General features: G+C 39.6%; 1 protein-coding gene across 1 annotated transcript; it reads right to left on the bottom strand.

Moving 5' to 3' along the window:
• Positions 1–940: 940 nt before the first annotated feature.
• Positions 941–26,371, bottom strand: LOC134748457 (F-box only protein 11). The gene is made up of 14 exons (XM_063683254.1): positions 25,981–26,371; positions 17,738–17,978; positions 17,119–17,286; positions 16,545–16,749; positions 14,383–14,644; positions 13,136–13,360; positions 12,354–12,598; positions 10,846–11,172; positions 10,262–10,456; positions 8,874–9,179; positions 6,566–6,746; positions 3,301–3,448; positions 2,908–3,006; positions 941–2,758 (listed from the first exon to the last, which is right to left on the bottom strand). The coding sequence occupies exons 1-14, from the start codon at positions 26,075–26,077 to the stop codon at positions 2,629–2,631; spliced, it is 2,829 nt and encodes a 942-aa protein (XP_063539324.1). The 5' UTR covers positions 26,078–26,371; the 3' UTR covers positions 941–2,628.
• Between the last annotated feature and the right edge of the window lie 176 nt (positions 26,372–26,547).

Genomic DNA, 26,547 nt, shown 5'->3' on the forward strand with positions numbered 1-26,547 from the left:
GGTATATTGTACAAAAAAAAATCAGCCATATCGTATCTGGAGGAGCCCAAACTTGGTATGTTTCGAATATTCTTTTTGTTTTAAAAAAAATGGCCGAAATGTAATGATGGGATATATATTTAGAATCGCCTCAAAAAGCCCTTTCGTATGATACCACACACGATAGGTTTTGATTTTTTTTCCATACAAAAAAAATGTTTTACCACCCCCGCCCCCGGGGATTTTTTTTAGGAACTGCGGGTCAAAAATTTTGTTTTGACCTCTAGTATGCGTGTGCTAAACGGCTAACCTGTACATCGATTTACGGTTTTTTAATGCGAACGGGTTACACTATCCGCCAGAAAATTGTAGGAAATTATTGAGGGCGCCACTTCCTACGTAACTGTCACATTTTTGACGTAAAATGCTTAAACATGGCAACCATTTAGTATGGAATTTTTTTAGTTCCATTTTATTTCATTTCTACTAATTTATGTCGTACTATAACGTGACTATAACTTGGACCAAAACAACAATCTACTTAACGATTCTTTAACCAACCCTACGAAATTTAAAAAAAACTGAACGCTTTCCTGCTCGCTGGAAAAGAAAACTTTATGCAACCTTTTTTTCTCCCATTATCTAATCTTCGATCTTGTTATCGATTTGGTCGACTGCGACGCTCGAGTAACTCCCCATTTAGCATCACCGGCTCCCCAGCTATTTTGAGCACCTCGCCTGCATCTGCTGCAGACTGTTCCTTACATACGAGTACACACTAGTCTAGCAGTATTTGGTTATTTCCAGCTGTTACCAGTGGTAACCACTTGTACGACCATACTCAACCATTTTTGAGCAGCAGCAGCCTTGCCGTATTATCTCTAATGGAGTGGTACAGTCGCACTAGTAGGATCAATTTTATTGTAATCAAGGGGAAAAAACAAAGTAAATAAAATGCCAATTTATAATATTATATGATGTATATCACGGCTTTTACAGTGGTATCTTCATGTATAAACAAAATATCCAGATTTTAATTCAATAAATTAAGATCATACTGACAATTCAATAAATAACAATTTTTCACATTCAATTATATAAAGCATCAGCGCCACAATAATTTTGATGTTATAGGTAATAATAATGTCATAGTTCTGTAGTGGGGACCAACTAAATTATTTTCACTTACATATTTAGCGATGATCACAGATTGAGGATTATAAAAAAGCAGATTCAGAACATACCGTGCTATGGAGAGACAATTTAACAATTCGAAATTTGCAATAGTGATTACTGAGTAATTTAGATTTTCATTATAGCTTACCGGCTAACTTATCACTATCAGCACTCTAGCCGCTCACGTTCGGCCTTTCCCAGTTCCTAACATTGCTTCTCGATCGATATCAATACCAAATTTAAATTAACAATATAATAAAATATCAATTGTACCTAAGATCTTTTCCATTTAAATACGCACATTCGTTCTTTTAATTTTCATCCTAATTATACACTAGCGGGCGCGAGCCCGGCCGGCCCGCGCTCCGCAACGCGGCGGCTCCGCTCTGAGCATACGACGACCTAACCATAATTAAACATACATGTTGTGATCAATAATAAAAATATAATGATACAAATACATTAATTACTACGTTTCGATTATTGTGTGACATAAATATTTACAAAGCGCCTTAGGAGCGCCAAAATAGTTAGGCGAGGCAGACTCCTTATGGAGAGATTAAAATGGCGCCGCGCCTGGCGTCCGCGACTGTCCGGCCGCGACCGCGGCTGTACCCCAAACAATACTTACATATCTTTATTAACTAAAGCTCCCGCCACCGTGCACCGGGCCAGGAGAGCCGAGGTATAAATGCCCCCAAATCAAATATAATAAGTGTCGTCAATTCAATAAAATGTGGACAGCAAATATTACAAAACGCTATCCTGACGTCCGCAGTCGCCAGATCGAGAACCAAATTTTAGTAGGTACTAAATAATAATACGAGGATAATTTATCTGCCTATCGTCTAGCACTTTTGGACTATACAGAAGGTATAATATTTTACATGGCATTTTAAAAACACTGTCATCCCTGCTATTGAACTCGTCCATTACTCGTTGTGAAACAAAAAATTGTAGCTTCAAAACAAAGCGCTAAACACAAATAATAATATAAAATATTGATTAAGCAATCAAAAATTAAGAGTGATGGAGCACTAAAAATAATATTCCTCATGATTATGAAACTATAGTAGACATTATAATGTAAATACTGCTACCAGTACATCTTATAAAACGAATAACATTATTCTAATATATCAATGTGATTTTTGAGATTATGGTACGATTACAATTTGGGAATGCATGATACTACTCGACAAAATACATAATTATTAAGTACAGATGATTAAAAAAATGCCCCTACATATACAGACAGCGTAACGTCGAAATACCAGCAATCGTTCAACTAGTACCTAATTATTTTAACAGGTTTACATTACACGAATGCGAATCGGGGGCGCGAACGGCGCCCTACAAATACTAGCGACTCAACATGACATTACGTACAACGTGAAGATTTAGGTAATAAAAATAATTCGTCCGACATAGAGTACAGCGTGACGGCGTCTCGGTTCAGCTGGACACCAACGCTCAGTTGACCATGAGCGTGTGCGACTCCATGGGCGCGGCCGAGTCGTACAGCGTGTCCGTGTCCTGCGTGGGCTCGCCCTGCAGCTGGCACTGGTTCGACAGCGTGCCCGCGCCGCAGTCGCAGAAAAATCTGGATATACAACACAACACAACACAAGCTTCAGTGCTCCATTCCATTCCATGTTACATACAGGTCCCTATTATTGACTATATATTGGTATATTGTGTGGGTATCATTGTCCAGTTAAATAAAAGACAAAATTAACATAATAAACTGACCTGTCATGGCGTATGAATTCGACGTCATGTCCCTGATGGCACGTTTTGATGCAATTGACACAAATGGCATTGCGGTCTGTCGTGTTGCAAGTCTGGCACCTAAAATAAAGTTGACGGATTAATAACATTACTGGTTACATCCTGTATGAGCGAAACACACATTTGTAGAATTTATCTTTTAATAAGAGTGATTACTAACTGTATCAACGGCCTACAGTAGCTTTCGCGGCTGCACGGAGCGAGTGACCGGGTTATGGAAAAATAGTATGAGCAACGCTAAATGACGCGGACGCGAGCGACGGATTTTACCTACAATGACACACGCGTGCGTGTGCCCGCTCCGTGTACCCGCGCCAGCTAGCGGACGCATAAAACAATGCTATAAAAAGTTACCTGTAAAAATCGTGCATGGGGAACGACGTGTACGACGATATCTTGTACAAGCACTGGCCGCCGCCGACCGCCTTCTCCACAGCGTCTTGATTGCTAAATATTTTGTTGCCTCGTATTAATGGCGACACGCCAGATGCTAGACAAAGGCCTGGAAATAATGGGGCATTATTAGAAACAATTAAAGAAGTTAATACGTTCACTGTCCCTATACAAAATGATATAACAAAGTCACAAGTCCAAGTGTGCTCCCACTTTGAAATTGTGACCCCAAAGTGGAAGCACACTCCTGAAAAAAAAAACAAACACAAATTGCGTTTTTTCATTGAATTATGAAGGAAGGCAGGAAGGATCATATTAAAAATTAAAATCATGTTGCTGAGTTTGTCTTGCTTATGTCCGAAATGGCAAAAGGTATGCAAAGGGCATTACGGGCAGCCCAACTTTCTACTGTGTAGTTTGACCTTCCTTATATCCTTAAACTACTATTTATTTATTTAGCATTTATTGCACAAAAGAAAAAACCTTACAGTACAAAAGGCGGATTTAATGCCATAAGGCATTCTCTACTCTACTCTAATCAGAGAGATCGTGAATGGTGCTAAAATTTCCTACTTGAATTTATTTAAAAAAAAATCTCATTACTTTTAACCAGCCCGTTATATCGTTACAATAAACGGCTGCACAAAACCTTAAGCGGGATTTACATTACGAAATTAGTGTCACGCATGTTGAAATCAGTTTCACGAAAGTAGTTCCGATATATGCGAAAGTATTTTTCTTTTTATGAAATAGGAGGCAAACGAGCAGACGGATCACCTGATGGTAAGCGATTACCGCCGCCCATGGACACCCGCAACACCAGAGGGGTTTAAGTGTGTTGCCGGCCTTTAAGATGGGAGTAAGCTCTTTTCTTGAAGGTTTGAAGGTCATATAATTACAAGAAACGCATTTTATAGACTCACAATACTATATCGAATTCGGAATTTTATCAGCGTCGATCTGCGAATCAAACTTTGTAATTCTTTAGTACTTTCTAAATTTGATTATGCGGACATAGTCTACGGTCCACGTTTACTAGCCCGCACTGATCGTATAGTGCAGAGAGTGCAGAATGCATGTGCTCGTTATTGCTTCGGAATTCCGCCACGAGAGCATGTGACACCTTATTTGAACTCAGCAGGTATTCTCAAAATGGCATTTCGCAGAGAACTGCACCTGTCATCTTTGTTGTTTGGAGTTTTTAAAACATCAGAGCCAGAGTATCTGTTCGATAAGTTCACTTGGCGCGCAAGCAGGTCGAGCTTGTATGGTATCAGATCGGTTTGTGACGAGTTGGTATTACCACGTCACCATACTGCTGCATTTCGAGGTAGCTTCAAATATACAGCAACGAAATGCTGGAATAATATACCTCCACCCCTCAAAAACTTAAATACAATAAGTAGTTTTAAATTGCGGTTTAAACAATATCTTTTAGCAATACAAAACTCGCTACCTCTTGGTACTAGACCCACGCCGTCATATTTAAAATGATTATATCTATGCACCTTATGTCTTTATTTATTCTTATCTATATTAAGTATTTTTGCACTCATATCTATCTATCATAAGCTTATATACTTCCTTTAATACATATGTAACTATTAAATTCTGCTTACACACTATACCAGCAATTGTTCTGTCCAATTTCTAAAACATAGTTTACACTCATACATACATGTTAACATAATTCTAAGCCATTTAGTTTTCGACTAACAGCGAGTAAGGGATAATGTATCAAGGGTCTGCCTGAAAACCAGCGTTGTAGTAAATACACTGCAACATTATGCTGAGGCAAGCTCCTATTTAACACGCATGAATATTTCTCTCTGATGTGCAACTCAATTTCTTAGTTTTGTAAGTCTAAATTTAAGGTTTATCTGTAAAAAATGTACTACGCTATCTGTTAACTCTGCCATTTCATGTGATGTTGAATAAAGATGTTCTATTCTATTCTATTCTATATCGGTCCGGAAATACCGCAGGCGACAGTTCATTCCACAGTTTAGCTGTGCGAGGCAGGAAGTTTCTAGAGAAAGCACAGTTGAAGACTGCCAACCATCTAAGTGGTGAGGATGGTAATGTTGTCGCGTAGGGCGATGGCGAAAAGAAGCGGCAGGGATTAATCCGAACAATTCCTCGGAGCACTCCCCGTTATACACGCGATAGAAAAGGCAGAGCGAAGCCACATCTCTACGCAGCGCCAAGGAGTCAAGCCGATTTCGTGAAATTCACAGTATCGCAGTGACCACGGCCCCTTCAGCATCGAAGCTACACGTCCGCACAGCGCAGGCACTTTCGCGACATTATTGTTTTAGTGAGAGCGTTAAAGGAAACAAAGATAGATATAACTCCGTAATAGATGGATACAGTCAAAATCATATAAAAAAAATTAATGCAAATAAAAAAAATCATTTATCCATATTTAAATACATTTTATCTTATTTTATAAATCTTCATTTTTAGTTTATAGTGTGCCAATAGATACAAATACAAATAGTTTATTATCATAAAAGTTGTTTACATGTGCATCGATATATCCGTCAGACTCCAAACTAGGCTGATCCTGTATCTTGGAAGTCTGCGAGAGTGATTGACAATTATGTCCACATTATTATACATATCTTAATACTAAAAGTAATTAAAAGTATGGCAGTGAATTTACTGTGGTTACAATATTTACTATGACAGTACCACTCTATCATATTATATTCTCTTTGAAGGAAGTAAGTGTTCATCTCAATCATATATGTACCTAACAATGTAACCTATTATACTGTCGCATACTTCTGTTTTTTCTCCAATAAATAAATTAAATTATATTTTCACGTCGCATTTACACTACGAATTTAGTTGCATGACACCAATTTCACCAAAAAATCGTGCAGAGCACGGAATTGATTTGCTTTTATACGATGAATGCATGCATTACGAAAATATTAAATTACACGTGAAACTGTTGGAACTACTGTCACGAAATCAAATTCACGCCACTAATTTCGTAATGTAAATCCCGCTTTAAGGGCTTATTACACTTTGCTAAATTTAGTGACTAACAAGAGGGAAGCCGCTATGCGTGAGACGCGATAAGAGATACATCCTATCGTTTCTCACGTATAGCGTCTTCCCTCTTGTTAGTCACTAAATTAGGATATTGTAATAAGCTCTTTACTGTCAGACGTCGTCAGAAGTAAAAGACAAAAATGTGAAAGTAAATAAATGTTACCTCCAAATCTGTTGTTAAAGATCTGGTTGTGCTCCAGCGTGGCGGTGGCGTTGTTGGTGATCTCGACGCCGGCCGCGAGCCCGTCGAAGATGCGGTTGCGCCGCAGCACCGGGTGGCTCTGAGTTGAGATCAGCACGCCCGCTTGTGCGTTGCGAAATATATCGTTCTCCTCCAATACTCCCTGTTAACAAATAGTACATTATTGTCGAGGCTCGGAAGTAGCTACTAAACTCCACTTCTGGCAAGAGTTCGTTTTCTTGGGGTCGGTCACAGTTAGTTCTAACCTAACTACTTTTCTGGCGACAGTTAGTTTTCTTGAGGGTCGCAGTTCTAACCTAACCCACTTTCTGACAACAGTTCGTTTTCTTGGGCGTCGCAGTTCTAACCTAACCCACTTTTCTTGCAACAGTTCGTTTTCTTGGAGGTCACAGTTCTAACCTAACCCACTTTTCTGGCAACAGTTCGTTATCTTGGGGTTCGTAGTTCTGCCGAATTTTTATGCAAAAAAAATTATGCCGTATGTTAGAATGCCGAATTTAACATGAATAATTGGCACGACAGACACCCGTAATAATTACTAAAACGAGTCTTCATTTGAATATCACGAATTTCATTTTTCCGATCTTAAGGTGGGTACGCCATTGAGACAGCCTCGGGTCGAGGCACGCACGGTTCGCCGGATTGCTCAAATCCGTACGTGCCTCACGCGCCGTGCGCGACCAACGAGCGAGTGGCTCCTGTTGGCTCGCAGTGAGCCGGCCGGAGTCGGTCTTGTGACCGTGCTCAAAGACGCGACCGCCGCCCATGCTAACAGGTTAGCGACGTCAAACAGACTGCGTCCCGGCGCGGACGCGGCGGCACGCTGGGTCACACATCAGTCGGACGTGAATAAGAAACCTTCCGCGCGCATATGCTGCTGTATCGCGCGCGCGATGAGGGCGTGTTGAGAGCGCGAGGCCGGCGCGATCTGTTTGAACAGGCATCACGCGGCGCGTACGCGGCTCTGCGTCGCGCCTTGTGTTTGGCCGAGCCTTTATATACCTGTTTCATCCACCACGGATGACATTTTTAGGGTTCCGTAGCCAAATGGCAAAAAAGGAACCCTTATAGATTCGTCATGTCTGTCTGTCCGTCAGTCCGTATGTCACAGCCACTTTTCTCTGAAACTATAAGAACTATTCTGTTGAAACTTAGTAAGTAGATGTATTCTGTGAACCGCATTAAGATTTTCATACAAAAATAGAAAAAAAAAACAATAAATTTTGGGGGTTCCCCATACTTGGAACTGAAACTCGAAAAAACTTTTCATCAAACCCATACGTGTGGGGTATCTATGGATAGGTCTTCAAAAATGATATTGAGGTTTCTAATATCATTTTTTTCTAAACTGAATAGTTTGCGCGAGAGACACTTCCAAAGTGATAAAATCTGTGTGTGTCCCCCCCCCCCCCCCCCCCCCTCCCCTGTAACTTCTAAAATAAGAGAATGATAAAACTGATATATGATGTACTTTACCATGCAAACTTTCACCGAAAATTGGTTTGAACGAGATCTAGTAAGTAGTTATTTATTAATACGCCATAAATCGTAAACCGCAATTTACCTTTCACTCACGTTTCAAATAAAAAATACATTGTTTAAATTATGTAATGTACGGAACCCTCGGTGCGCGAGTCCGACTCTCACTTGGCCGGTTTTTCTTCTTTGAATTATAATAAACGCAGCAGCAGCTGGTATCGCGTCCGACGCCAATTTGTGCGGCGCACAAAGTCGGCTCGCAGCGAGCGCGTTGCCTCACCCAAACATAAACACATCAGCACGCGCATCTCGCCGCTCGGGGCGAGCATGCCTCGGGCCGAGCACCTCAAATGCGTACGCAGCTTTACAAAAGACCGAATTTTTGAATATCGAATTACTAAAACGTGAGTCTTCATTTGATTATCACGAATTTCATTTTTCCGACCTTACATAAGACTGAATTTCTGAATACCGAATTACTTTATTTCCGATCGGTCAATGATTTTTCGGAAATTAAGAATTCGGAGAATTTTTTTTTCGGAAAAGTGTAAAATGGGAACTTTAAGCTTTCGTTCAAATAACAATCGGATTTTAAGTATTCGGAAATAGCAGTCGTGATTTTCTTAAATCGTGTTTCTAAAAATCGTAATTTTGATATTTTGGACGTATAAAAAAATAGGGATTATGAAAATCGTGGTTATAAAAATCGAGAAAACATATTTCGGAATATTTGGGTGTTTCCAGGACACACTTAGATTAGTTTGATTTAGGAAGCACAAACGGGCCTTACCTTTCCTCCATTAAAAATACAAATTCCTCCATCGCGCCCATCAAAAATCTTATTTCTCTTGAGCGTCGGGTTGGAGTCAGTCTTAATCCACACACCCGCCATGGCGTTATCGAAGATCTCGTTCTGTTCGAGCAGCCCTAGGCCGCCGTTGTAGACGAGCACGCCCCCGTTCTGCCCGCCCCAGATCTTGTTGCCGCGGATGACGGGGTTGCTGCCGGTTCGGATTTGAACGCCAGAGTATAGGTGGTTGAAGATGTCGTTATCTTCTAGCTTTCCGTGGCCGTTGTCGTAGAAATATACGCCAACCTGCGAAAAGATATGGACATTAGGTCATGTTCTATTCACGTGTCAAATTCTGTTATTTAGTGGCTTTAGAATCTTTAGATATAAATTTGAGGCAGAGTTGCTTATGCACACGATGTTAGTGATTTACTTGTATTTTAAGCTGATCAAATGTTAAGTAAGAGGGCTATTGCAATATTCACAATCACACTATGAAATATGGATATTTATATGGTTGTTTGTTTCAGGCTGTTCAATTCTATATTTGGCACTACATACTTTTTAGTGGTTGAATCGAATTATTTTTTATTAGCAGAAATATTTATTATGCTTTCAAATCTCTGAAACAATAGCAAAGGTATTTTGCGCCTAATATTCAACATGCTGCATGCTGCCACCCCAATGGGTGGTTTCAAGTCAATAATCGAAACAAGTTTGTACGAGTCCTCAAACCGTACGCTTGCGACAGCAGTTGTGGTTGTCTTCATATTGAATGTGAATAAGCACGGCACACAAATAGCACTGTCTCGCTCACACACCGAAGCGGCATCTTCGCACCAGCGTGATAATCCTGACAGTTCCAATACCTGCTTGCCCGAGTGTATGCGGTTGCGGCGCAGCACGGGCGTGGAGCCGGTGGTGATCCAGACGCCGGCGAGCGTGTTGGCGTACACCTCGTTCTCCTCGATGAGCCCCTGGCCCTTCTCGTGCACGTGCAGGTGTGGTGCCGGACTAGTGGATGTAGCTATAGTCCCCGTACCTGCTTGCCCGAGTGTATGCGGTTGCGGCGCAGCACGGGCGTGGAGCCGGTGGTGATCCAGACGCCGGCGAGCGTGTTGGCGTACACCTCGTTCTCCTCGATGAGCCCCTGGCCCTTCTCGTGCACGTGCAGGTGTGGTGCCGGACTAGTGGATGTAGCTATAGTCCCCGTACCTGCTTGCCCGAGTGTATGCGGTTGCGGCGCAGCACGGGCGTGGAGCCGGTGGTGATCCAGACGCCGGCGAGCGTGTTGGCGTACACCTCGTTCTCCTCGATGAGCCCCTGGCCCTTCTCGTGCACGTGCAGGTGTGGTGCCGGACTAGTGGATGTAGCTATAGTCCCCGTACCTGCTTGCCCGAGTGTATGCGGTTGCGGCGCAGCACGGGCGTGGAGCCGGTGGTGATCCAGACGCCGGCGAGCGTGTTGGCGTACACCTCGTTCTCCTCGATGAGCCCCTGGCCCTTCTCGTGAACGTAGATGCCGCCGTGCTGGCCGTGGTGGATCTTGTTATGCCGGACTATGGGGTCGCTGTTTGTGCGGATCTATACATTTATTTAGTTATTGTTTATTGTTGTAACTGTAGTTTACATAGTATTTTCCAGCCTATACTATACTTGATTGTTTCCAATAATTGTCACTAAATTGAAACAATGATAAAAGATGGAAATATGTATAGTCCCATTGAAAATTTGCCGACCTTCAAAGATCTCTAATTGCCAATTAAAAGCTGGCACAAAACAGAATACCAATGCCAACCCGCATATCGTCACTACGAAAAATTTTGTCAACCAAAAAAATAATGTAGAGAGTTACTGCGCTTCAACTTGGAAAATTTCAAATTAAAATAAGGATAAAATAGAATTCTTTATCAGTCCTTTATAGAACAAGTAAAATATCAGAAGCAGAAGTATAAAGTAAACAAGCAACTAACCTGAATTCCAGCCAAAGCATTTCCATAAATATTATTGTGCTCAATCAGCCCGCGGCCCTCGCCGAATATATACACGCCGCCCTGATGGCCGTTATAAATCTCGTTGCGACGAATGGTCGGGTTGCTGTTGGACGTGATCCACACGCCCGCGAAGTTGTTAGAGTGTATCTTGTTGTCTATGAACTGTCCGAGGCCGGACTCGTGCACGTAGATGCCGCCCGTCTGGCCGTGGTGGATCTCGCAGTGTACTACGGTGGGGTTGGCGCCGGCTTTCACTTCGAAACCGGCGATTCTGTTGTTGTGAATATCATTTGCTTCGAAGTAGCCCTGAAAACAATTTATACTTGTTAGCATTTTGTGAGAAAACAATAATGAGTCAGATTTACATACTGCGTCAAGGTGCTATGCACGAATGCGAGTAACATCCTATTGCAGGAGTACAATACTAATTATGATTTGTCTGTAGCGTTTGCCGCTGTATAAATAAATATTATAGGGACATTCTTACATAAGAGTTATTCTTATAAGATCCCGTTATCGATTTTAGTTGCAAAAATGTTAAATTGATAGATTTAGTCGCTGAAATTGTACACCTTTTGATACGTAATAGAAATAACAAGTACTGGTTTCTATTAGCACGTCTTCTCATCTCGCCATTTTACAGATATTTTTTTTTTTTAAACAGACCCGCTAAATTAGTAATGATTTTTTTCTGATGGACGTTTAGGTAAACGCGCGTAAAGCACTGATTTTGTCGGTCTTATTTGTAAATTTCGTAAAGTTTGGATGGCTAAAAATTGTAATTTTGTATTACACATATCCTGTACTCCACCTTTTACAGACTACATTTTTATTATTATGACTTTGAAGTAGTGTAAATGAAAGTAAGACGAAGTTAATTTTCTCCAGAAATTACTTCAAAACGAGTGACAATTTCTCTGAAAATCGACTCAATTTCAACGTAATTATGATACTTAAACATTCTACAACATTTGCTGAAACTGTTCTTATACATCAATTTGTATAATTTACTACCATAATTTTTTGATGAATTTTAAAAAACTGCCCCTGCTCTCATATATTACCGGTGACGCACGCTCGCGACCTCATTATTAAAAGGCAAGATGAGAAGACGTGCTAATAGAAACCAATACTTGTTATTTAGATATTACGTAACAAAACGTGTATAATTTCAACGACAAAATCTATCGATTTAACATTTTTGCTCCAAAATCGTTACCGGGCTCATAAGCGTCTATCAAAAATTCGCGTCCGAGATCCAAGGGCGCTATGACCTACCGCTTCCCTCCTTTGAATCTGCAGTGCACAAACTTAATATTTAGATACGACACGAATTTGCGTAACTTAATCAAATGTTTATTCGGTACAGGCCAGGATTCAGAGACCTAGGGCCCCTGGGCACTTCTAGGTTGCCTGGCCCCGTAGGCCCGGGACTTGTGAGCCTAGGCGAAAATCCGGCCCTGGTTCTGTATAGCTGCATCACTCACCAATCCATTCTCAAATGTGAATATGCCGACGTCGCGGCCGTGGTGTATGTGGTTGCGGCGCATGATGGGGTTGGCGAAGTTCTTGACCCAGATGCCGGCGAGCGCGTTGCGCGAGATCTCGTTGTCCTGGTAGGCGCCCTGCGCGTAGTCCGTGACGTAGAGACCGACGTTCTCGCAGTCGCTGATGTCGCAGTGCTTGATCACCGGGTTGGCTCCCGCTCCGCTCACGCACACCGCCGCACCCACTAAGGTAATCGCGTTATTAGACATGCATCATACACCCCAGATATAAGAGTGCTCACCCATAGACATATGTACTTATCATATTCCACTTTTACATTCATATTTCAAGGAGTTTAACGTTAAAATACAAGAGAATTTGGGATATAGGTTTCCACTTTAGCCCATTCCAGAAATCGGCCACATACAGAAAATATGGACTTAAATCTAACTAGTGCAATTCTGCAAGTCCGCGCGCTTTCATCTTGTGACGGCGGCATGCGGTCAAAGGTTCTTCTATTCTATACTGTTCCTGGAGACAACATGGCCAGTGGCGTAACTATATATCAAATGAGGCCCATAGCAAATTCATCAAATAGGGGCAGCAATGGGGACCTGTGCTCACGGTCTTTTGGTCAAATTGAGGTTGGGAGCCCTTGGCATTATACCCGCTTTTTTTTACCACCCTCTATTTACGCCACTGGAAGTAGTTTTCGTAGTGTTAAGTTAGCATAAGCGTCGCTCACAAAATAAAATGCAAGCCAGAGTGGACGAATTCTTACCCACACTGGCGCTCCGAATAATGCAATGATCAACGGTGGGAGAGCAGTTATCGGAGACCTCCAGGCAGTAGTGCTTGTGGTGCTGCATGGTGCTGGTGGCATCAGGTGAGAACTTCAACGTCATGTGGCCGGCGTAGGCGCGGCTGGCGCCCTCTGCGAACGTCAGTGTCGACTCTGCCTCGCGTTCCAGTACTACTGACTCGGCCACGTTGCCAGCGGCACAACCTGGGATGGAGACGGTAGTTGTACTTACATAGCCACACAGTTACAGTACTTACACCTACCTAGTAGTACCTGAACTCTATCAGGTACTGTTACTAGGTACTGTAACTGTGTGGCTGGGGTTATCAGGATGCCTGGGCAGTAGTTTTAGGTTTATAAGAACCAACATTCGATAAGATACAGTAGTGGCAAAAAATCTATCATACTGCTATTTTTTGCAGGCATTTTCATTTGAAAATTCGTGAAATTAGACTTTATATCATGTAAACAATGATTGTATAATCATCACGATCATGTATACTTAAGTCCCACCACACGTGGCAAAGTGGGCAGCCACGTTCGCACAATGCGGATTGAGGACTTCACTCACCCCAATCAATGTATGTTATAAATATTGAGTTTCTTATTTGAAAACACTCAAAGCGAATCGAACAATAAACCTACCTAAATTGATCGATTATTCGCCCTCGTGAGCCTCTGGTTTGAAAATTAAATCGCATCATTACAATCCCACCGGGCACCGCGCGAAAACTCGGGCAAACGAATTATTTTAAAAATGAACCCTAGTTAGATCAAATTATCGTTTTCATAAGCCCCTGTATTGTAAATTTATTAAAAAATATGCAAATGTACCTGAAAAAATTTGATAGATTATTTGCCGCTACTGTATTAAAAAAAATTGCAATTAGAAGAAAGAATTTAAAAAAAGTAAGCTCTTGAATGTGCAATTGTACACTACACATGTAATGCTATCATTCTATTTCAATGCCTGCGGTTCTCAAATTGAATCTTCTTGTTTAGACAAAAATATTGTAATTCAATCACAAAATCGACCATATAAAAACGAATAGATGTACAACTCAAAAAAAAATACTTCGGGGTTTTGATCCTAACATTGTAATACCACATAGTAAAACAGCAATACTTAAATCGCTAAATTCACGATCTTTCTTTATAGCTGTAGTCGAGAAGTAAAAGTGTAGCCGGCCGCTGCGGCTTCCGGCTCCAATGTCGTATAGGCTCACCAATGAGCTGCACGTCGGTGTCGATGGCGAGGCACTCCTCCTGGAAGAGCCCCTGGTGCACGAACACCAGCGCGGGCGCAGGCTGCGCGGCGCGGCGGCACGCGCACGGCCCGGCGCCCGCGCCCGCGCCCGCGCCCGCGCATGCGCACGCCGCCCCCGCGCCCGCGCTCGCCGTCGCCGTCGCCGCGCAGGGCGAGCTGCCGCTGCTGCTGGTCGCCGTGGAGCCGCACCCGCCGCGCTCCTCCACGTACTCCAGAGCGGCCTACACGAATTATTCTACATCAGCGTCGTCATTTTGGACGTAATGCAATTTTTCTCCAATTTGCTCGGAAATGTTCATCTTATTGTAGCAAAAATAGTACGGGAAGTTTTTCTTTATGGTCAAACTCAAATTAAAAATATTCAAATTATTATTGTCCTGTTTCAGCGTACCCACTAAGAACAATCAATGCAAACAGCCAATTATTATTATAGCCGCGTCTACACGGGTCAGCAGTCCTTTCAAGCTATAGGATAGAGTGAGATAGGAAGATAAACCAACTCACATGTCTCGTTCTTACAAGACCGTCGTGTATGATCGTGCGAATACTGCTTAAAACTACATATCTTTTTTTAAGGATCTCAGGCGTGCGTATACAGCTTATATTGCACAAATTAATCAAATGAACGAATATTGAATGGTACTGAATTATGCCTTTAACTTTTAAAAAATAATTAGGAGGTTTTCTTTTTGATTAGGTTCGATTTGCGTGACGCTTATATAATGATTATTTTACCTTAGGTATTTCCTCGCATGTTTGGAGAAAAGCACTTTAAGACTTTATTTCGGACATCAATGACTATGTATGCCTCGGCCGGAATAGCAATTCGTGGATTCGTCTTTTTTGACAAAATCGATACTCATCCACGAATTGCCATTTCCCGGTCTCGGCAATGATGTACTATTTCAATCAGATAAAACTGTATGTCTGTTGCAGGTCACCAATGTTGTCCTGTTGGAGTCAATCACTAAAGTTGATCTAACCTCCTAAAGCGTCCAAAATAACTACATAATAGATATGTGACTAATGTGACTGACTAGTCAAATCAGTTTCTTTTTTCGAACTGTCATAAAGATTAGCCACTATGGAATCAATATGAAAAACAGAATAAATGACACCACGGTCAAGTTACAGATGTAGTGCATAATTGTTTTCCATCGTATTTCTCGGAAACGTTCGTATTTGTCATGCTACATCAGTCAACCTAAGTACTTTTTGTACCGAGACTGACTGAAGTAGCAAGACATGTTCGTGCGTTTCCGTGAAAATACTATGGAAAATAATTATGCACTAGATACACTCTTAATAATTATTTCATCATCATAATTTAAGAGCATGGCTCTTGCTGGTGCAGTATGCGCCAGTTTTCTATCAGATTTTCTAAATATACATTGTGTCAAAAAATATCTGCTAAGTTTTTCTAATAATTTTCTAGTACTTTATTTTGCGAATGGTGTGTTATAATTCATTTTAAATACATTATCCTATTATGCAAACCATTCAATCTTCATCAAACTGAAAACCTAAATAAGTTCCGTGGAAGTCACGATCCTCGCAGTAAAACAGAGCTGATGTTAATAGCCTAGCGAGCAGCCTCGCGAGGAAATTTCCTCGCGTACAAAACGGCCTCCAAAGTGTAGACGTGCCTCGGCCGAGGCGGCGCGCGCGGTTTTCTCGCCCGAGCGACGGCGGTTTTTCGGAATGCTCAAAAGCGCCTCAGACGTTTGCCGCGCGCCAGTGTAGACGTGTTTGTTTGATGCGTGTGATTATTTTGTTCGTCAAACTTCTACACTACACTACTCACGTCAAAAGTTGTCAAAACACGGAAAAACCCCCAAAAACTCCAATGATTCTTTCTTTTTTTTTGAATTGCTTTAAAAAGTAAAATAACAGAAACGCAAGCCACGGCAGTCAGTACGTGCAGCGCCATTTTGAACAGCTGACTGAATGACGCCATCTTGCCGAGCAAATTGGCTCAGGTGAGGCAAATGTGCTGAGGCAAATGTTACACGAGCACGCGGCCGCGCGAGGCCGGGCGTTTGCCGCGCGAGGAAATTTCCTCGCGAGGCTCCTCGCTATGTGTGGACCCGGCTAATGTCTCACTGAAGGTGCAAAACTTACTCTAATAGTATTAAAATGCTTGATCCGCGAGTCCTTCTTGGGACGGAAGTTGGGTCGCACGTGAATGCCGTAGTATAGCTGCCTGAAGCTCTCCTTCCAGGGGTTGTCGGCGTCGCACTCGTCCGCCGTCATGAACTCAAACTGGCACGGTGCAGTGTGCATTAATGGCATGTCGTATTCAAACACCGATTGGTATAAGCTTTTCCTGTGGTCAAATATTTATGATTAGTTTTTATATCAGTTTGTGTTGAATGTTTCTAATTTTATTTGTCAAGGCGTAAATTAACCTTTTCAGATACACAAATTTCTTTATAGACATGGCCACGTATGCCTTAACTACACTAAATACGAGGTATACGTGAGAATCAATGTATGACTTGGTGCTGAAAATGAATCAATATATTAACCCTTTGAACACCACGCCCCACGCGACATCGTAAACCTTGGCAGAATGCACGAAGGTTGATATTGGGCCGTGGCTTCGCGCGTAATTTAACGTGTTTGGTGGTCAAAGGAAGGAAGGAATGTCACTTCCACTGCTTGTAGAAACATTTATAAAGGTTGATGGACTTACCATAGCTCAGTATCATTGGCGATGGTGTTGAACCGCTTGCAGACCTGCGCCACGCGGCACAGATCGCGCTCGGTCAGGTGCGACAGGATACACAGAAGCACCTCATCAGGCAATTCGTACTGGAGGTACTGAGATACATTGCATACGTCTACGCCTTGTGACAATGACCTACAAAAAATGCTTTTTGTACATATTTTGACAGTGACAAGTCAATGACGTAAATTATATTAGAACATTTACTTTACTAACGATCTAGCTATGAATTACATTATTTCTTAGTATTGACGATGACTACAGCTTGCTCTAGAATAGAGTAACGAAGATACTAGACTAGACTGCATTTTGCAAACATTGTAAATACCTATAAACAACACAATGTTTACAGTTCCTAGAAATCGATTAAAAGGTTTGAGATTACATTTTTAATGAAAAAATGTATCACACATTAAATTCTACAAGAGAAAGTAAATATTTTATTTTGAAATATATATAAAAATACTTGGATTACATATAAACATAAAAAAAGTTTTATTATGCCATATAAATCCCAACTTTCTATAATAGTTGAAATTGCTGTAGCCAGACACAGTAAGGAGGAGTAATAATGAAAGAGACTTACGTCCTAGGCCTCTTCCTGGCCGGCAGTGAGCAAGTACCCGAAGGGCCGGGCTCGTGGTAGGCAGGCGGGCTCTTGCGGCGCAGGTCGTAGGGACTGTGGTGGCCGGCGGTGGTAGCGGGCGCGGCTGCGGGCACGGGCGGTGAGCCGCCGCCGCCGCTGCCGCTGGGGCCCGCGCAAGCCGTGGCGGCCATGGCACTGCCAGTCACGTTGTTCGGGCACGGGACTGATTCACATGGCTCCGCTGGAAATTAAAAAGGTTGGTGTTTATACCTTTGACAGTTTTAGATGTGAGGGAATTATGGTCTTATTAGCTGACATTTGGAAACATCAAGATGCAATGTGTTAGGTATTTTTTGTTAATACATATTAATAATTATGGTTTTAGGTAAAATACAAGTCAAAAGAAATTGCGGAAATTATTGTTTTTAGATTTTTTGATAGATGCTCATGTTTGATAATTACAATGAGATACAATTACTATAATTTAGTTAGTAGAAAATACTTGTTAATATGAATCATATAACCTGAAATAGATATCATACACTATAGAAAAAGTGACCAAGTCCACCACATCAATCATAATATATCCTATTTTTTTCTATTGGGGTGTTTACCTAATTTTAAGATTTACTAAAATAGCAAATACCTATTTCTGAACCAAAAACAACAGAAAAATATAATATTTTTTTAACAATCACTTAGTATGCATCACATAGTATGGACTAACAAGACTTATTTGAACACAAATCAGAATTGAATATGTAATATGAAAATGTCAATTTACCAAAGTTGTGGTTGCATATGAATGTATGAAAATTTTCAATTGCTAGATGCTGGCATATTCCTAAATGGCCTGCAACTATAAAGCTGCAATATATCACTTAAATATTTTTCAAAAGGTATTAATATTGCCGATGCATCCAGACAGATGGGCTAGCATAGCTACCAAATGGATGCCAGAAGAGGGGCGCGGACCCGGCAGGCCCAGACGGAGATGGCGGGACGACCTAGACACCTTTCTCAACAACTGGCCGGAGGAGGCACTATATCGGGAGTCGTGGAAGACAAGGGGAGAGGCCTTTGCCCAGCAGTGGGACACCATAATAGGCTAGTAAAAAAAAAAAAAAATTTACTTATATGCAAAAACATGTTGTTGCTTTACTTCAAAACAATGAACACATTCAACTTACTTTTGCTTTATTTCTTGGAAACCTGTTCACCAATAAAACCAAATGCAAAATGGCTGGAAACATGTTTTCAGTGTTTTGTTCCTGTTGTATTATGTTTTTATGAAATTATGATTGTTATAAAAATAAATCTAGTTTAAATTAATTTTACAGTACATATGGTGCTACTTTCTCGCACTAGTGCGTAAAGAGCACTTTTCGTGCATATGTCGAAAGTTTAAAGGGCCATATGTACTGTAAAACGTTGTACGATACACGTGCGAAAAGTAATTCGCAACTCGTGTCGATTTAAAACACTCCCTGCGGTCGTGTTTTAATTTATCGCCACTCGTTTCGAATCTCCTCTTTTCCGCACTTGTATCGTAAATAACTAAGTAGAAGCTTCTGATAGGTAAACTGTTTTTTCATTTACTTACTTAAAAAAAAAAATAAAAAAAAATAGTCAAGAAAAGTTTGAACCGGCAACCTTTCAGATTTCAGAATACTCGTCGTCATTATAACCAACAGAGCTATAAATCCCTTCACCCCTTGGTGATTTTTATCCAATAGTCGGGGCCACACAGTGCGAGCATACGCCGAGGCGCGCGTGTAGTATCGACATTTTTAGACGTGCCTCGCGCGCACCGCCTCGTCCGACGCACGTCTACACTAGCCGTTTCAGTGCGCGAGGAAATTGCCTCGCGCGTATGCTCTCTATTTGTGGAACCGGCTAATCACATTACTTTGGAATTTTTTTAATAATAACAGTGGGAGATCGGCATTTTTTGTGCTGTTGTAAAAATCGTGCATTGTTAGGTTTTCCCACAAATTTTACATTTCTAAGAATCATGAGTATTATTGATTCTACTAGAGATTAAAAAAAGTGTCTGGGAACTTACAACAATAAAACACCCAGATGTATTTTTTGTCTTTTTTTTATACCACGTCGGTGGCAATCAAGCATACGGCCCGCCTGATGGTAAGCAGTTACCGTAGCCTATGGACGCCTGCAACACCGGAGATATTACACGCGCGTTGCCGTCCCTTTAACTTAAAATTAACTTGATAAAAATCCCCCTCTCCAGATTGCCCCTAGGGGTTTTAAATCTAAACAAGTTTTTTTTAAATCTTGTTTTGTGTAGATTAGTTTTTAACTATATACATGTTAAGTTTTCATTGCAAAACATAATATATCCAAATAGGGCATTCCAGACAAACCTTTAATAAAATATAAATAAGCTAAAGGTAAGATATGGTAGGGTGTTCAATCTAAAATGTTTCGGAAACAGACAGTTGTGAACCATTTGTAAAAAAATCACACAAAACTGACATACCTCAATCTAATGTACCTTGAATGTTTCTATCTTTGTAATTACTACATTAATTTAAAACTTAGTCTTAATACACTAATTTCTCTATTTCATTTGGTAAATTGCCTTAAGAGCCAACAGGAGTGGTCATTTCTCCATACAAACGTACTCGACTGTTTCCTCCCTGGTTTTTGAAGCTAGAGGAATGATTTTTTTAACACAGATTAATATTGTCAATATCTGTGTCGGTGTGTTTTGCTTTTTTTGATATTTTTGTTTTTTAAGGCGCTAGAGCCCTTCAAACATGGCCAAAAATGGCCTCACTGACTATGCCGCAATGAGAGGCGTGGTATTCAAAACTGGTATCAATTAGCCAAAAAATCAAAACAGTCCGACACAGACAATTTCATAATCATTTAGATTTTCAAATTTGGTTACGATTGCTTAAGTTTTGGAGGAGGAAACAGTCGAGTACGAAACCTCTATTTTTGAGCTTTTTACGCAGGATTTTTCGCCTAAGCTGCAGTTGTCCTTATCGCACTAATTTTAGGGGCGGGGTCAAGTTTCTAAATACGTACACGGACAGAAAAGTGATGGGCAATAGTCGACATTGAAAGTCGATAATCTAGTGATGTGATAAGTTATCGATAAACCATAACAAAGTCGCGATTTGCCTCTTAGTAGGCGAAGTAAGTAAAGTGAGTATGCACTTTGGCCTCAGGGGATATCGTTTAACACTATTTATTATTCCTTGGTTCATACAAAGCTGAGCTGACGCACTAGCTACGAGATTAAGTCCTGGCTACCCCCCAAAAAGGGAGGGGAAAACTCGGCTTCTGCGGTCCAGTTTGCCTCTATTTCTACCTATCTCTTGATATGAGATCAAATTTGGTATAAATTTTGTGTAAATTAGGGACGAATAATTTATTTTAGAAATAATAGTTTCACATTTTCATACACAAATCTGAATATACGAACGAAAAATTAAAACTATATATAATTTTTGGTCACAGATTTGCTCTTTAGAAGCAAATTGTGGTGATTTGCACTAAAAATTAATTACACAATTTAGTTTATTCATTCTTTATTTAGAAAAGTATCAGTTCTAAGTACGTATTATTATATTGCTTTATATTTTACAATTTTCACTATTATTCAAAAATTTATTTTAAACAAAGTATTAATTTTATTAAAACTTTTGTGACGTGATCTCATGAAACCTCCACGAGGCGAAATACTTTTTACGCCAATTATTTTCTTTTTTTTTTAATTTACAACAAAGACGAAAGTTCGAAAAATATGTGGTTACTTAATAATTGCCTAACTTGTTGAAAAAATTACTTTACATAATATCAATTTATAACCGTAGTATATTCCATGATATGTTTTAACCACACCATATTATTTCCTAATTTTTAAAAGAATATTTAATACCTTTAAAATAATATCTGTCTGTCTGTCTGTCAATCTGCCTGTCCGTCTGTCACCAGGCTGTATCTCGTGAACCGTGATAGCTAAAAAGTTGCAATATTTACGGATGATGTATTTCTGTTGCCGCTATAACAACAAATACTAAAAATAGAATAAAATATTTTTTTAAGTGGGGCTCCCAAACAATAAACGGGATTTTTTGCCGTTTTTTGCGTAATGGTACGGAACCGACTCGCACTTGGCCGTTTTTTGTTAATAGCTTTGAACTTTTTTTATGTGGGAATAAACGCTTCGAATACATTTTTCTAGACATCATTCTGAATCCAATGAGGTATCATACGTATTTTTAGGAGTTAGTATCTCTATTAGTGGCAGCCGTACAAGCCCAATTTCAAAGAAAAACCGCAAATCGATGTACAGGTTAGCCGTTTGGCACACGCATACTAAGAGGTCAAAACAAAATTTTTGACCCGCAGTTTCTAAAAAAAATCCCTTAGGAGGGGTATGCTGAAACATTTTTTTTGTATGAAAAAAAAAAAACATATTTTTTTTCCAAAAACCTATCGTGTGTGGTATCATACGAAAGGGCTTTTTGAGGCGATTCTAAAATTATACCACATCATTACATTTTAGCCATTTTTTTGTAAATTAAAACAATTAGAATTTTCAAAACACACCAAGTTTGGGGTCAAGTTAAAGGGTTAAGTAGAACTGTGTCACTTTGTATTGAAAAAAAAAAACTAAATAAATTTTTTATTGCTTTTTTGGGGTTACATATGAGGATATCACGTATCATTTGTACAAAAAAAATCAGCCATATCGTATCTGGAGGAGCCCAAACTTGGTATGTTTTGAAAATTCTTTTTCATTCAATTTAAGAAAAAACCGGCCAAGTGCGAATCGGAATCGGGCGCCGAGGATTCCGTACATTACACAATTTAAACAATGTATTTTTATGTGAAACGTGAGTGAAAGGTAAATTGCGGTTTACGATTTATAACGTATTAAAAAAAAATTACTAACTAGATCTCGTTCAAACCAGTTCTCGGTAAAAGTTGGCAAGGTAATGTACATCATATATTTTTTTCAGTTTTATCATTCTCTTATTTTAGAAGTTAGAGGGGGGGTTACACATTTTACCACTTTGGAAGTGTCTCTCGGTCTCGCGCAAACTATTCAGTTTAGAAAAAAAATATATGAGAAACCTCAATGTCATTTTTGAAGACCTATCCATAGATACCACACACGTATGGGTTTGATGAAAAAAAAAAAATTTTTGGGTTTCAGTTCTAAGTATGGGGAACCCCTAAAATTTTTTTTTCCTATTTTTGAGTGAAAATCTTAATGCGGTTCACAGAATACATCTACTTACCAAGTTTCAACAGTTCTTATAGTTTCGGAAAGAAGTGGCTGTGACATACGGACGGACGACAGACAGACAGACATGACGAATCCATAAGGGTTCCGTTTTTTGCCATTTGGCTACGGAACCCTAAAAATGGCTAAAATGCAATGATGTGGTATATTTTCAGAATCGCTTCATAAAGCCCTTTCGTATGATAGATGAGAAGTATATGATAGGTTTAAAAAAAAAGTTTTTTTTTATACAAAAAAAGGTTTCAGCACTCCCTTTTTTTTAGGAACTGCGGGTCAAAATTTTTGTTTTGACTAGTATATACGTGTACCAAACGGCTAACCTGTACATCGATTTGCGGTTTTTTTATGCGAACAGCTTACACTATTTTTTTTCACCACCTTGAACCTTTTGTAGACTAGACTATTGTCCCAAAATATTGGGCGACGACCGGTCGTCTGGCCTAGGAGGTAGTGACCCTGCCTGTGAAGCCGATGGTCTTGGGTTCGATGATATGATATGATGAGCACAGATATTTGTTCCTGAGTCATGGGTGTTTTCTATTTGTATTTAAGTATTTATATATTATGTATATCGTTGTCTGAGTACCCATAACACAAGCCTCCTTGGGCTTACCGTGGGACTTAGTCAATCTGTGTAAGAATGTCCTATAATATTGATTTAATATTTATTATTATTTATTTATTTATTGGGTTTCATATTTATTCCGATCAGAATTAGGAGCTCTTCAATTTATACCTATTTTTATCAAAATCTGACACATAAATAAAAAAACGGACCATCAATAAAACTGTATAATTACATCAAAGTAAGAAATATCACATGTTTCTTTATTATGATAATTTTATCTAACCTGAGGCTTTCTTTTTTTCTATTCAACGGAGCCGGAGAGCGACAAATTTGTTTTTCAAGACGCTTGCTCGAAAAGATCTTATTTCATGCAGGTGTACTGAAGGGAAAAGGCCTATATTGTTCCCGCGGGAGTTATAGCTTTCTTTTTTAATTAGGTATGTCACTAATTCATACAAACCAAGTAAGTTATAAGTAAAATACTTTGTTTAAAATCAAGGTATAAGGGAGTTTTACTTTTAAAATACTCACGACTATAATTTAATATTTTTGTTTATCATATTTAAAAATATTTAATTGGATTAATTTAACAGCCGTTATCTTGTATGTTTTTATACAACAATGTTTTCTTGTATGTCCATGTTATGTTATGTTTTTTTACTATTCTGTAACTCGAAATGTTAATTAGATTGCAGGTTGTAGAAGGATATTGAATTTAGTTACTAAAAACGCGAGCGGCGTGAGGCCGGCGAGGAGCGCAAATAACGTGCGCGTCGGTGTGCGTGCACCACACACACTGGGATAGTCCCTCGGTACGCGGTACCGCCCCCGTCAGCGCGACGACGATATTCTCTTTCAAATCTCAAAATTGAGTTTGGTCTCGGCTCCTGTTGGCTCTTAAGGGGATCCCATGCCCCAATGACCTTCGATTTGAATCCCTTAGTTTTCTAATGTTTTTGTAGCTTATCATATTAACAGCAACGGATTTTAGCAATATAGTATCCCATATTTACTTCAAAGTTCATTGTTTTCGAAATATTTGGCATCAAAGTTGAACAATTTTAGGCCAAAAAACTGGTTTTCTGGCCATAACTTTTGTGTTAATTAGTTTAAAATTAAAACATTAGACAAATTTTTAGAGACGTCTAAGACGAACCCAAATATGTAGATTTCGTATAAGTAAGATCTTTTACAGCAATCAAGATACGAAAAAAGTGTTTTTTTAGACAATGTTTAAAACAATCATAAATAAATAAGTATTCATTTTTTTCACAATCCGGTAGACAAAAATGGTGATAAAAGATTGAAGAACCGATAGCCACTTGTCTTATAATTCTATATGTAGTATAAAAGTAGGAGATTACAATTCAAAACTTGTCCAAAATCGATGAAAACCTCAGGTAGCCCCTTAAAATTTGACACCTTTTTATGCTAGTATCTATGGGGGCCAATATCAATCCCTCAATTCCCACAGACTGTCTCATGGTTGTCACCAAAGAGCCTTCTGACCAACAATGGGCCAGAGGGATTGGAGGGGTTAAAGGAGGTTGCAGATGAAAACCCTGGAATATAGTATAGATCATTGGTTTCCAAGCTAGAGATACCTATATAACAGTTACCCCTATAAATAAAATAACAATAAAATTCTAAGGGGGTAACAAAATAGGAACCTAAAATGGTAAGTGTACACATGTGCAATATAGAATTGAATATCTCAGTTTGACTAATTGTAAGTTTTAACAATTCTACCACTTTTTTATTTTATACACATTGTTAATGGTTTCATTGACACAAAACTATATAAACATACTTATCGCTATTTGCGGTATCTTATTACTTGGGTCAAAGAAAATACAACAAAGTAAATACAATATGCAAATACAATGTGCCTCAATCTAGATGACAGAATACAGACAGAAAACAGCCTTGTATGTTTTCGTTTAGTATGCAAATAGAAAAATGTAGTTCCGTAATTTGTCCAACTTAGGCTCGTTTTAGAAAACAGCTGTTTCATCATGTGTGCAAAATAAGTTTCGTCTACCAAATCAATACTCATATTGCGCAAAATGGAACTGAAATGCGCTATTCAATATTATCAACAGACATTCGTACATTAAAACTTAAGAATTAGCATGCCAATCAACAGACGGGAACAATGACCAACGATTTAAATATTTTCAGCGAGACACCGTGAGAGATTTTCGCACAATTGCAAAATATAGAAAATTTACTTGCGCTAGCAGAAATTGTTTGGTACCTATCGTGGCACAATATTAACACTTGAGTACTAATAGTTGTAACAATGAAATTAAACCTAGCTCATTTGTGAAAATGTCGATAATGACCCGTTCATACGGATTGGGGCGACATCGGCCGACCCGGATTACTTACTCGATTGTGTCCTAGAAGGCAAGGGTATTCGATGTCCGCCTTTTCTTCGCGATCTGCGAACGTAAGAACGCGAAGAGGAAAACGAGGCACTAGGCATTATTCCTTTTAATACTTATTTTCACTAGAATTCAGCACTAAACAAAGGAGACACCCGCACCAACACCGTCGGCCATTTTCTGTTTAGATTAGATTGGTAAAACGAAACGGGAAATAGAGATTACACCACATCAGTGACTGCTAAACTAATGTATTTACGATTTACAAACAAAACACTAATCACTGATACTAAAATGATAACTGTTAACTCATAAAAATCATTATTTAAATGAATTATACTAAAAATCAGCTCTACCCTAGCCGAGCTACGGGCAACTCGACTCGACTCCTCTCGACTCTGAGCAAAATATGGCGGATTTAAAGATGGCGGCGATTACACTAGCGCCATCTTCATTGTAATGACAATAGTAAATTTTTTTTTTTTTTTACTATGCGTTCAAAATAAATAAACAATTTTTATTTTTAGATAAATACTAGCGGAAATGCCTATAACGTACTGGATTACTTAGG

Source organism: Cydia strobilella, chromosome 16 (genome assembly GCF_947568885.1).
Source record: "Cydia strobilella chromosome 16, ilCydStro3.1, whole genome shotgun sequence".
In the NCBI taxonomy this organism is placed as follows: domain Eukaryota; kingdom Metazoa; phylum Arthropoda; class Insecta; order Lepidoptera; family Tortricidae; genus Cydia; species Cydia strobilella.

Coding starts and splice junctions, on each gene's coding strand:
- LOC134748457 (XM_063683254.1), bottom strand. CDS start 26,077: ATGCCTAGTGCCTCGTTTTCCTCTTCGCGTTCTTACGTTCGCAGATCG. Junction 3,007..3,300: donor CCCATGCACGATTTTTACAG/GTAACTTTTTAT, acceptor ACTTTATTTTAG/GTGCCAGACTTGCAACACGA. Junction 2,759..2,907: donor GAATTCATACGCCATGACAG/GTCAGTTTATTA, acceptor TTGTATATCCAG/ATTTTTCTGCGACTGCGGCG.